General features: G+C 38.8%; 1 protein-coding gene across 1 annotated transcript in view; it reads right to left on the minus strand.

The window, feature by feature from the left end:
- The window catches only part of LOC149998634 (vacuole membrane protein 1-like), an 84970-nt gene extending 71799 nt beyond the window's left edge, over positions 1-13171 (minus strand). Inside the window, exons 1-3 of the mRNA XM_090257569.1 lie at positions 12913-13171; positions 3013-3114; positions 625-760 (exon numbers count right to left, since the gene is read on the minus strand). Coding sequence (XP_090113695.1) covers positions 625-760; positions 3013-3114; positions 12913-13093 — 419 coding nt within the window. The 5' untranslated portion in view covers positions 13094-13171. The remainder of the gene's footprint in view (positions 1-624; positions 761-3012; positions 3115-12912) is intronic.
- Positions 13172-13899: the final 728 nt, after the last annotated feature.

The following is a 13899-nucleotide window of genomic DNA, read 5'->3' on the forward strand; positions in this document are numbered from 1 at the left end:
GTTTCTTGATTTAAAAATCATGATAATCATATACTTGTTTTAGCTTCTTTATGGAGTTGCTTTAAAAATCAAATGAACTGAAAAATGTTATAAAATGTTTTATAAATTATAAGTATAATAAAAACGCAAGACATTATAGATAATAACTTGGAAAGGCAAGCCAAAAATGATAAGGCAAGTAAAAGTTCCACTTCCTCTTTATGATATCTGAAATAGGGCTTACAAGTACTAAATTCAAGATAGAACACATTTTCTTGGCAGAGTCTTTTCTCATTGGCTCAAACTGTCAGTAACAGTGCCACGTATCCCGAACCTTGTCCTACTAAAGAATCAGTGTATCCAATATACACAGGTCTTCCTCCTTAAAGCAAAGCCAGAAAAAAAATCTCGTTTTCAGTATTCTGCTTTGCATAAAAGATTCAACATGAGATAGTGGTCAACTGTCAACAGTATGTTCCCTTAACCTATTTTTCTGCAAACTATAGGAAAGGAAAATAAATATATTCCCATAACATTCTAAATTCAATCCATTTCATAAAGCAGGTGGCAGGGAGTAGGAGCTTGCTGAAGATTTCTAAAATTAGTAAATAAGAGTTATATAAAAGATTATGGAAGACTCTTTACTTTGAGGTCCATTCCTTCAAGATTACTAGGATTTCCAGAGAAAAATACTGCAAGGTAATGAGTGGCTGTCTCCACAGGACAATATTCTGCCTTTCTTCCCGATCCCTCTTCTTCTTTTCATTCATTGAAGAGGGATCTGAAAAACATTAGTGCGGAAATTAAAACAAAATGCTCGCTTTTTCCAATCACTTTCATAATTCATCTACTTTCCCATCCCACATTTGAATGACGGCATATGAACCTCAAAAAACAATGTGGTTCACACTATGACAACAGGCTAGGTAGGCACTTCTGTCCTCCTCTTACCATTTTTTATGCAATTATCTTACTGTTAGGACACAAGTTTCTCTTTTGTACATTACTGGAACACTACACTGTCCCACCTCTATGGAGTGTAATTTAGCATTATATCATAGAGCAAAGTGGTTTAGAGCTCAAAATGTGAAAGCAAATTACTTCGTTCCAAATCCTGGTCTTGGCGCTTAACTAGTCCTGTGACCTTGGGCAAGTTGGTTAACCTGTCTATGCCTCAGTTTTCTCTCTCTGAAATGAAGATGAAAATAGTACTTACTTTATAGGGTCATGATAAAGATTAAATTAATTCATATAGTAAAGCTCTCAGAAGTTTGACCCTTAGTTAAGGGCACAATTAAGGTTAGTTATTACTGTCATCATCTTTCAAAATTGCAATACATATAGAGTAGCCCCACCTAATACATGGTTCCACTTTCAGTACCCATGGTCAGCCTTGGTCTGATTCCAGAGATCAACAATTCATAGGTTTTAAATTGCGCACTGTTGTGAGTAATGCGATGAAATCTGGCGCTGACCGTGCTGTCTCTGCTACCTGCCCATTAGTCACTTCGTAGCTGTCTCGGTCACCAGATGGACTACTGCAGTTACCACAGTGCTGGTGTTCAAGTAATTCTTATTTAACTTGATAACAGCTTCAAAGCACAAGACTAGTGATGCTGATAATTCGGATACGCCAAAGAGAAGCCATAAAGTATATGAATGCATGAAAAAAAACCAGCATATTTAGGGTTTGATACTATCCATGGTTTCAGGCATCCTCTTGGAATGTTTCCCCCATAAATAAGGGGACCTACTGTACCTTGTACCCCAATAATTCTATTTTTAAGAATGATTAGCCCTAAGGAGAAATAAGTTTTGTACAAGCTTATTCAATGAAGCATTATTTGTCCTAGCAAAAGATTATAAACAACTGAAATGTTACCAACAGAGGACAGAGGGATGATTCTAGTATGGTATACTCATACAATGGAGTACTAAGCATCCTGAATAAGGAACAATGTCTTCATGTACAGTTATAGCACAACCTCTGGGAAATATTTAGTAAAAAATAAAACCTATGGTAAAGAAGAGTATGTCATACACACATTAATTTTAAATTTCTGGGGGTGGGGCAGTAGGGGAAGCATATATAAATGTGCTAGTTGAAAAGACAAAAAAACATGTAAAAGCTACTAATGGGAGAGACCGTGACATATACGATGCCTATCTCTTAATCCTGAAACGCCTAGTGAAACAATGTAAAATTTATTGGCAAAGTAACCCAGAAGTCAGATCAGTGCTACAAAATGTGTTCTGCAAGGCCATTCAGTGATCAAAGCAAACATATGGCAACTGTTTCAGATAGCTTACACCTCTTCCAATAGAAGAAAATATCTGCTATAATAATATTACACTCCTGGAGTATAATTTGTGATGTGTTTGAGATACTAAACAATTTAGAAGTTAAAAGGAAATCCATTACAATGAATAGAAAAGGAAAACCTTTCATTTTCCTTTAATATACAAAGGAAAGATTTTTGTTAAATCATCTATATAAATAAATTCTGTAATTTTCAGGGTATATGTATGAATAAGAGTCAAACATACCGCAATTTACCCCACAAATTTCAAATTTGGTTAAAATATAAATTTGTCTCAAGATTTTGAAATAAATCCACAATAATCCCATTCTGACTTTTTTGATAACTATATACTTTAGGGTAATTGTAATAAGTAAATTTATAATCTATCTCTAAAGTTATAAAATAGCATGATAAAATTGGGCACCAAATACTTTTCATACCATAAAATTAACAAAAATAATCTTGTTCCTAGAATACTAAATGTGACAGTGGCCAGGCTGCCTCTGCTATCACTGTGAAAAAAATCACCTTATAGGCCCGGACTCATAATTTAATTTACTCTGAAGAGTAAACAAAATATAATTAATCTTATATAAGAACCTTGTATTATTACATAGAATATTATTTTACTATAAAAATAACAAATAATAGATATATTTCTGTTTTATTCCAATGAAAAGCATATAATTTAAACCCATAGATCTTCTCCCTCCAAACCGCCATACTTTACCTGTGAATTTTCCATTATATTGTTCCTTGTTCATTGCTACACGTCTCTGGTCACAATTTTTTCCATTCTCTGCCATTTCATAGATCAATAACTCTTGAGGAGCTAATAAAGCAAAATAAAATCCAGTGATACATTACAGTATTCCCTCACTTATCACGGGCATTACATTCTAGATCCCCCCGCGACAGGCGAAAATCCATGAAATAGGAACCGTACAATTTATTTTAGTATTTATATATATTTTAAGGCTTTATAAACCCTTCCCACACACTTATAAACTGTTCCCAGTCCCTTATTAACCTTTCCCACTCCCTTATTAACCTTTTCCACACTTTTATAAACACTACTTATGTTCTTAAACACATTCTACACTCTTAAACCTACGTAACTTTAACAACATATGTATACAGTACCGCAAAATCCCACAATACAGCGAAAAATCTGCGATAAATATAATAATTTTAAAAATCCTGCAATACAGTGAGGCCACGATAAGTGAACAGCCATATAGAGAGGGACTACTGTACATAATTCTGCTTTGCACTCGTGACTAAATAAAACTGCATACAGACACAACATGGCAGTACTATCATACCTTTACCTGAACAACGTGTTTACTTTATTTGTAGTTGGAGTAGTTAAGGTTAAATGAGATCGTAAGGGTGGGGCCCTAATCCAATAGAACCGGTGTCACCAGAAGATGAAAAGAGACACCAGACACCTCTCCCTCTGCAAGCACATAGAGGAAAGTCCATGTGAGGACACAAGAAAGCAGCTGTCTACAAGCCAGAAAGAGAGCCCTCATCAGAACCCAACCCTGTCAGCTCCTCAATTTCATATGTCCAGACTCTGAAACTGGGAGAAAATAAATGTCTGTTGTTTTATGGCATTGTTATGGTAGCCCTAGCAGACTAATCCAACACTGATTAGTATAAACAAGGGGAACCAGATCACAGTACAGTAATATTTTTCTTGGTAATAGTAATAAATTGGTATTCTGGTTTGTGAACTTGGTTAGAATAATTCCATCCTCTGGAGTCCATTCAGATATACACTTACTACTTCAAATTTACAAGCTAAAAAGCTGAGAAGCAGACACTAAAATGTGGCATCTATACCAAGATCCAGATGCCCTGAGTGGACTAAACTGTGTAAGCCAGACTGTCTTTTATCCCAGAAATACCCTAAGTATTTTTCAGCCCATGTCTTCAAATCACAACATTGAGTACTCAAGCTAGCATTAACATACCCTGTTAATCTTACTCATTATCATTTTCAACATCATAAAAGGACCAATTTTATAGGGCAACAGAAAAACTTGGTTCCCCAAAGCTGCCAATACATCTTGATTGATTTCAGGCCATATCAGAGCAAGCAGCCCTTGGACTAGGTATGTCACCTATATGTATTCCACACCTTAGGCCGAATGCATTCTACCCTATTCTAATTCTATTCTCCTTAACTGAAAGTTGCTTTATTTATTGGAGCTAAAAGAATCCTTCCAGCATCATGTATTTATTAGCTGCACGACTTGAGTAACTAATTTAAGCCTTTGCATTTGAGTTCATTTGTAAAATATCCCCATTTCTATATTCATGTCATCTTTAATTTGTGTGTGTGTGTTAGTTTGGAGTTTTCTCAGTAATTTAGTTTCTCTACTTCAAGAAAAATTATATATAACTGTCATGCACAGTGACAGGTACACAGCAGGCACTTAATGTTAGTTTCTCCAAGCCCATTTCACGAATGTCACAATTTCCCAAAATAATCACAGTGAATTCTTCCCTGAGTAGTCACTTACAGACACTTGTTTTCCACATACTACACATGAACTTGCAAAACTGGTTTCCAGAGAAGCAGCCAAAGAATCAGAAAAATCTTACTTTGTTATGTTGGATAACAAAAATGAATTATCATCAATCTAAACATTTTGAAAAGTACTAAAAGGACAATTTGTTAAAAATCATTATGGAGTAAAGGGCTCTAGCCTACCTATGCAGTTAGGGTAAGAGGAAGTACTAATTTTTAAGGAGAGCCACTTTTCACGGTGGAACGCAGAAGCATAAATTTTGGAAATCTGTGATGGAATAGTGTGTGTGGGAATAAATCCAAAAGGACTGAACTCTCCTCAAACAGGAACCTAGAATATCTTCCTGATATCCAACGGAGCTTACTGTGCAGTGGAAGTGTTGTAATATCAATTTTAACAGCATGTATTGAGAATTAAGTTGTTGAAATAAACTCTATAGGTCTGTGGATGAGATGAGGAGGTAGAAACAGGAAAGCATAATTCAAACATCCAATATAATTTTCATTGTGAAGACATATCTAGATACAAGAAATGCTTTAAAAGGCTGTAAACTTGCAGATTTTAAACACAGCTGAAGCATTCAAAATAAAAGGTTGACCTTAAGATATATGGTTTTTTTGTTTGTTTCTGGCAGAAGTCCTTAGAAAATACTGCTAAAATCAGCTCACAAAGGTTCTTTGTAGGCTGTACATCGGTGCTAAGACTATAATAATCCATTCATTTTAAACATTAGCTGCATTTGTAATGCAAAAACAATGTGAAACTAAATTATTGTGAGTTCTTCAAAGAAACACAGGAACATTTAAGGAGAAAATGAAAACAGCAACTCCCTGAGTAATATAAGAGCTATTAGGGAATTTAACAAGATGAAAAGGAAAAGCAAGTAAGATGAGTGAAACCACTGATTCTAATTTTCTTAGCCACTGTGTTGCAAAATAAAATGAGCACACTCCCACTTCAGAAAATAATCTATCCAAATGATCCCACTTTCTCACATACAAAAAAACTAATAAAACAGATTTTCCCATATAAAGCATATAAGGCAGCCAACTTGATTAGTACACCTTTCTTGCTTTCAGAAGTGTGTATCCTTAACTGGATTATTTAGTAAATTTGGTCATAGACTACTCCAAAATAGCTGTAGATTTTCCTAAAATTATTAAGATTAAGAAATTGCAATTTATTCCTGGAAACTTAATAAATAAGTGAAGAGTAACATATCTTGACTAGTGAGGCTTTGATACAGCATAAAGCCAAAGAAAACTCAAACACCACGCGCAATATCAGAGTGACTATCAGATCATCTGACTGAGTCAGACAGTATCTAATACATGCTTGTGGCAGTTCAAGAATGTGTTCTCAGAAGATGCATTGTTTGAATGAGAACATATGAGATAAATTCTCTGAATCTTTTTGAACTTTCTAAGTCTTGGGGAATTCAACAAATTAAAACTCCAAGTTAGGATAGAATTTAAGTGTTCAAAATCTCAAAAAATCTCCCAAAAATGGCTTAGTAGGTTATGAGGGTATACATTTCCAGCCTAAACTGTTCCTCATATTAGTGAAGCATGAAGTACACTAACCTATGGGAAGGGGAACCACCAGGTGCTGAGAGGCTCTGGCGCCAGAGCCGGTAGGAGACATACCCCGGAGCTTCGGGGCCAGAAGCACAGCACAGAGTTCCTGTGCGCACGGTGGGGGGAGGGGGGGGTGGTCACAGATGGCAGATCAGCTTCCGCTGAAGTCAGCTCTGTGCGCACAGGCTTGAAAAGCACTTGCCCTGGGACCTGTCTGTTTTCTCTGACTGCTCTTTGGAACCCCCGGCCCGTGTGAAAAAGGCCCCGGCTAACCTGCTGAGGCAGAGGGGACGGACCATGTGGAGCAAAGGCATCCCAGCCAAGACCGGCCTAGCTAAAGAGCCACGCTAGCCCGGACCAGGACTGCCCAACCTAACTCACAAAATCACGAGAAATATCAAATGAATTTTTAAATCACAAAATTTTGGAGCTAAGTTGTTGCACAGCAAAATACTCAATAGTGATAACTGCTACAGTGAAAAGTAAGGAAATTTGGGAGTGTGTATATGCGTGTGGATCGTGCACAATTTTTCACAAGGTGCGTAAAAGAAGCTTTCTCTGAGAACTTGACATTAGAGAAAAGCCACGGAAAAACACGGGGAAGAGCACTGTAGGGAAAGAGGAAAAGAAGTACAAAGCCTTTGAGGTGGGAGCCTGCTGGTATGTTTCACCTACCAACAGCTACTAAGGTTACTGATTAATTCAGATACTTAAATTTATAAAAATTATAGAGTTTTGCAGGTACAGAGATTCTAGCGATATCTGTAATTAGTATAAACTAAAGAAATTCCTCTACCCACAGAAGCAGCGCTAAAATCTCCTAAAAATTAGATCTTAAAAACTTACAAGGGGCAGGAGAACCTTGTATGCTCTCCTGATTACACAGCTTTTGCAATGTGGAGACTTCAAAGTTTGTGGAAGGAAACAGACTCAAAAATGAGGAAAGAAGAGGTCAGTCAGATCCACCAATTCAACTTTACTGGACTTTATTCTGTCTTCTAGACCACAGAGCAGCATCTGACAGAGCTGAACATTTCTTAAAAGAATTCTGAGTAAATCACATGCTTTAAAAGATACCCACCCCCCTAAAATAAATGACAAATCTTGCTCACCCCTGTGCCTCATCTGTGTAGCTGTAACCACTTTTTATTAGTGTTGGATTATCTGATCATTCTTTCTTCAAATACTCATTTATCAGTGTCCTTTGCTGGCTCTCATTTACCTGACCTGACCCATTGCCAGGTTTCTCCAAGTGACTTATCTGGTTCCATAGTTTAAAATACTAGCATGGATTTGTACTTCCGGTCCTGAGCTCTAGATTAGTATTCCTAATAAAGTACCACCTGGACGATTCCCAAGTATCTCAAATTTAACATGTTCTTTTTAACCCAGCCTCATGCCTCTTCTGGTAACACACCCAGTCCTCCCCAAACCCTCCCTCTCCCGGTGCTTGGCACAACCATCCACCCAGTTACCACACAGAGAAGCACAGCTATCCCTGACTCCTCACATCTAATTCAGGCCCCAGTACTCTTCCAAATATATTTAGCATCCACCCACTCACGGCTCTCCACTTTTGCTACCATCTGGATCAGGCCATCTTCATGTCTCCATTTCTATTCTTGCCCCTTCAATTCATCCTTCACATATGAGCAAGAGTGAACTTCATATAAATCATATTACTCCCTACCTGAAACTGGAGAATGACTTCCTATTGCTCTCAGATAAAATTCAAACTAATTTACATAGCCTGCAAAACTCTACATAACCTCAACCACATATGTGTTTCCTACCTAACCTTGTATCACGGTATTACAGGTGTACCGTGCCAGAGTCTCAAACAGGCAGATATCCACATTCATTCTCTCTCAGTCCCTTTGTTGTTTCCTTTTTAAGATTTATTATACTGTGTTTATTCTTTCACTTCTGTGTTTATTCTTTCACTTCTGTGTTTATGTTTCTATCAGGCTTCTGACAAGTGTATCTGTTTGTCTTTGTTTCCCACTGTTTTCCCCAGAACCTAGGACACAGGTATTTTGTTCAATGATTGGATGAATGAACAGATGTCAATGCAAAATGATCTTTCCATACAAAGACGTAAGCACTAGAAGACATCCCTAAAAAGCAAACCCCCAGATTTTAATTCTCAAATTCCGTGTTATGGCTTACCCAGATAATGCTGTGGAGAAAGGGAAAAATCCTTCCTTCCTCCGGTTCCTTTTGGCTGGCTGAGGAATCAAATCAATGAGACAGATTGACGAGAGAAAATCAAATTTAACTCCCCAGGCACGGGAAGCCCAACTACATCACAGAGTTCCCGCACACACGAGGGATCCAGAGACAGAAAGGGAAAATGCCGTATATACGTCATTGTGAGCTTAGCATGAGACAGGCACCTTGAGGCTTGAGTGTCACTGCCAGACGATTAGAGCAGTTGTTCCGTAAGCAGTAGTTTGCCCTGCCATATAGACAGGTCAAAGGAGGTTATGTCTGATAATCTCTTATTGTGGGCAAGGCCTCTAATTCAAGTTCTTCTAGAGGTAGTTGGGGGAGGAGAGGCAGGAGTTTCTCTATCCTGCAGGGGTCTCAGTTCACTTCAGCTCAAAATAACCTTCATACCACAAAGGCACACCTTGGGGTGACTCATTCTGGATTCCTATAATGTGAACTATTAACAATAATACAAAAAGGTTAAGAAAATGACCTATAAGAATGACTCATTTTGTTAAGAATCCCACATGTAAAAATCCACAAAATAAAATTGTGTATATAAATACATCTATTTACCGAGATCTCATTAATAATACCAAACAATAACCAAGTAAGCAGCAACACAAAGATGTGCTTTCAAAACAGGGTTGGGAAAGAGTTCATAGCAACTGCTCAGCAGGCCACAGGATGACGACAATGATGGTAATCATGGTTAGCTGTATGCCAGGCACTATTCTAAATGCTTTATGTAAATCTATTCACTTAACCCTAACAACAAAAACACTGACTACATTGTCAAGGAGGAAATGGAGACAGCAAGAGGCTAAGTAATTAGCCCAACGGTTGCGCAGTAGTAGAGCTGGAATTTGAACCAAGGCAATTTCGCTTCATAGCCTTCTTGACTCTTATCACTACCTACCCAGTCCTTTCAGAAAAATGTGTAAAGACCCCGGTTATTGTTACTAATGAACCTCAAGAACAAGAGAAAACATCACAAAGCATTACTAAAAAATATATGTACTTTTGGAAGACTCCTGACAAACTCCACAGCAATTAGTTACATCAGCTGGGATAGGATTACTCAATCGGTTGCTCTTGCTTAATTTAAAAATGCCTTAAGTTTTAAGAACATCTTTTATCTGATACAGAAAAGTATCACCTATTCAAATTTCCAAAACCTTGAAGAGCATATTTTAAAATGAGCTTTTCATAATAAGGGTTTACACAATACATAATATCAGTTCACTCTATACAAAGGTGCTTTCCAGACAATTAAGTTTCTTGGAGCAATGAACTCCTTAAAAGTTTAGCCCCCCCCCCCACCAAATATTTTCAAGTCTTTGTGAAAGCACAGTATTAACTAACTCAACAACAAATTATCACTTCCATTCATCTAGTTTGTTTCTGAGGTTAGTCTGGATTCTCTAATCTGGAGTTTATTCCATACCAGAGAGAGAGAGAGAGAGAGAGAGAGAGAGACCTGCAAAGAGGGTGTGGGGAAAGCAGCAGTGATAGTAAGTACCTGGCACTACAGGCTCTAAGAAAGGGGAGAGACTAAACAGGTTTTGTAAAATCAATGGAAGCAAAAAGAGTTCCCAAGAAGACAGAGAACTAACTCTTCTACATTGTCTATTTACCCAGAATGAAATAATTACAGAAGTGACTCCACAGATTAAGAGAAAATTAATATAACAATGATGAAATTACAAACAGCTTGGAGAAATTTTTTTAGCAGGAGCAAAGTAATTAATACAGCTTCCTCATGCTTATTAGCAACAACCTTCACTCACTGAGACATGTTACAAAGATCCTGTCTTCTCCACTTGCCAGAAAGAAGACACCTCGATACCTGATAGTAACTAAGCATCAACTCAGAATAACTGTTCTGAAGAATAGAACTAATTTTCTTTCTTTCTAACATTCCACTGCAAATCTTGCCAAGCACAGTATTTTTGTTTTCATTAAATTTACAACTCAATCAGCTAAAAAAAAGGGGGGGGGGTGTATATACACATATAGATTTCTTTAAAATATGAGAAATATTTTTTAAATTTAATTTATTTATTTTTAAGGGGGGGGGGAGGCAGAGAGGGGGAGAAACATAGTTCAGTTGCCTCTGGCACACCCCAAACCAGGGACCTGGTCTGCAGCCCAGGCATGTGCCCTGACTGGGAATCGAACAGGCAACCTTTTGGTTTGCAGACTGGATGGAATTCAATCCGCTGAGGCACACCAGCCGGGGCAATACATAAGAGAAACCATTTTAAGGCAAACCAGTAAATATTACCAAACCGTATAAAGATGCCTGAAGACAAGTTAGCAGAACAGAAAGAACACTTGGGAATCTCATTTCCAGTTCAGGTACCGGCACTACCTAAGCCATACGACTTCAAGCAAGCCAATTACTGATTGTTTCTGGGCCTCAGTTTTCTCCTGTTAAATAAGAATCTAACTATATGTTCAGAGAGCTTGCTTCTACTTCTAAATACTGTGTTCAGTAGTTTTCAGTGAAATGATAAAGTGTCTTACTTAATATAAATAAGGCTACTTCTAACCTTTATTTAACTATATGTAAGCACCAAAAGCTTCAGCTTCCTCTGCACTTGTAAATTCTTATGTGGCAATACATGACGACCAGAAAAGACCAGTCTTAAACTCTCAAATGCAAAGCTATACTCATTTTCCAGTCATCTACTTATCAATCAAGGTGACTAACTCAATGTTTTACAGTATCAAACTATTCCTGGCTAGCTTTTATTGCATTCAAAAGTAGGGCAAAGATCATCTCGGTAAAGTGTATAATAATATTTTCAGATAAAGAGCACACAATATAAAACATGAAATTCTGAAACGATGCAAAGCAATAGTATTCTGCACTTACATATGTCCATATTTCAGAGTAAAATGACAATATTTTCATTTATATCATGATTTCACATTTACTATCTCAATCACTGTGACAATCCTATGAAGTAAAGTGAGCTGTATTTTTATCAATACAATCCAGACCAGCTCAGAAAGTCAGGTAACCTGTCAGCCTTCACTTAATAAATGCTGAACCTGTACATCAATCTAGGTTTTCTGATTTAAAGTCTGATGATCTTTTGCAATCCTAAAAAGTGGTTAGAAAATCTGAATCATCGGTTCCTGAATAACTGAATTGAACAAAAATATAAGGTCAGGTTCGGCAATTATAGTCAATAAGCAAATTTACCAGATGTTAAAAATAATAATAACCTCTAATTTATATAATTCCACATCTCAAAAATCTTGTCACCTCGTTTCAGACAAGTGTGAAATTTTTTTCTAAATAAAAATATGTAAATTAAACAAACTGATTAAACTAGCTATAGGTTAACTGTTAAAAGGCATTTATTAAGGACTTCAGAAACTTGGTTCTTCTGGAATGAGAGCCACAGAAACTAACGTATCAAATAGGATATTAATACCATATTAATCAAATAGGATATATCCTCAAAGAAAATGTTCCCATGTTTTAAAACAAATAAGACATAAAAGATTTCCAGTGTGGAGTCATTTCACACCTACATTTGTCTGGATACCAGCACCCGTCTTCCAAAGGTCAATAAAAACAATCTAGAACGCACAAAATGTTCCACAGTAAATAACAGTTTCTCTACCATCATTTCTGTTAATATACAACCAAAATCAGAACTAAGATACAATAGACAGCAGTCAGAACATTAAATTATCATTACAACACTAAAAAACACTTGTACAAGCTTCTCCAAAAGATCAGTGCACTCTGTCTGCAAAATTTCTGACAAGCCCCAAAGGAGAACTGAAGTACAGTAGATTAAAGTTAGGATTAAAGGATCTATGTTGCCCAAATGGGTATAAACAGTGCCAGAGCCTATACATCATTTGATTTCCCAATGAATTTGCAGGAAAACAAAAAATAGGGTAAACCCTACTAGAGGTCATAAGTTATCTTAGCAGTGTGACACAGGACCACAAATGGCTTCTTGGAATTTTAGAGATTAAGCCGACCTCCACTGTGATAATATACAGGGGTCAGAGGGGTAAGGGATTTGGAAAAGGTAGAGGACCCCACTTTTCATGAAAGTAGTGGGCGATGTGTGAAGGTCCTCTGCGAGCGATCCTCGCAGCGAAGGCCCCATTCCCTTTAACACCAACGCTTTAGAAGGAACCTACACATCTAAATTGTGTTCAGAAGCGGGTGTGTTCAGCGTCACGCGCTACTGCTTGGGTAAGCCAAGAACCCAAACTGACAGCTCCTGAGAAACAGCTAGGTCATCAGCAGGGGAGATCTCCATTTACCCTCAAGTCCTAGACGCCCGGGAGGGAAGAGGAGACAGGCACTCCACAGAAGCTCAGAACAGGTTCCATATGCGTGGCGCTCACAGCAAAAGGTCGGGAGTCTAGTGTACGTGTTCAGTAACCTGGTGGCCAACCATGGCGAGGTGTCCCAAATAACCTGGCTACCGCCAGACTGAGACATCCAGAGTCAGCAGCACCCGAAAACACTGCTTGAAGTCGAAATCATGGTGCCCCAGATCTGCACGGTCTAAGCAGGCGAGCTCAAGAAGAAGCCAAGCTCGGAGGGCAGTGTCAGGTTTCTGCCCGCAATCCCCCGCGCTCTTTTACCTACCCGCTGTGACTCCGGCTTCTCCGGATCTCCGGATCCTGGCGGCGGCACCTGACCGCCTCTCACACCCGCCTCTGGGCTCCAGCCAGCCGGAACTCGTTACGTCACTTCCGGCCCGCGTTCCCCCGGGAGCCTGCCTCCTGAAGAGAAACGTTCCCGCCTCTTTTCGGCAACCTCAGCTGATGGTCGCCGGATTTCGCCTAGGGACCTGTGGGTGGGGCGAGAGGAAGAATGACTGATCTCTTAGTAAGTCCTTATCCGGAACTTGTCAAGGGACCACGGAAGCGGTAGCCAGCGCGTTGGAAGCGTGGTCGCTCCTCGAAAGTGAAGACCCTAAAGACGCGAGTGCGGTGGGGAGAGGTCCTGTAGGTAAGTAGGCCCAGTGCCCCTCACAGGGCGACGGAGAAGGGTGTCGTTCTCCATTCTCTCTGCACTTGGAATGTTTCTTCCCACCTCTTTCCAAAACCCCCCATTGCCACCCCTTCGTCTTTGTAAATTGCCTTCCGCGCACTGGTCGCTGGGGCCACTGCTTGTTCTGCCAGTCGTCCTTTCGAACAAGGGACCGAGATGCTGGGGAGTGCAAGGACCCAGCGTTTTCAGTCCCCAGACAAAGCCTCCGCTCAGGCAGCATCGATGTGCTCGCCCCGATTGTGAAAAAA

This window comes from Furipterus horrens, unplaced genomic scaffold (assembly GCF_987537825.1).
Source record: "Furipterus horrens unplaced genomic scaffold, mFurHor1.1.pri manual_scaffold_11, whole genome shotgun sequence".
NCBI classification, from domain to species: domain Eukaryota; kingdom Metazoa; phylum Chordata; class Mammalia; order Chiroptera; family Furipteridae; genus Furipterus; species Furipterus horrens.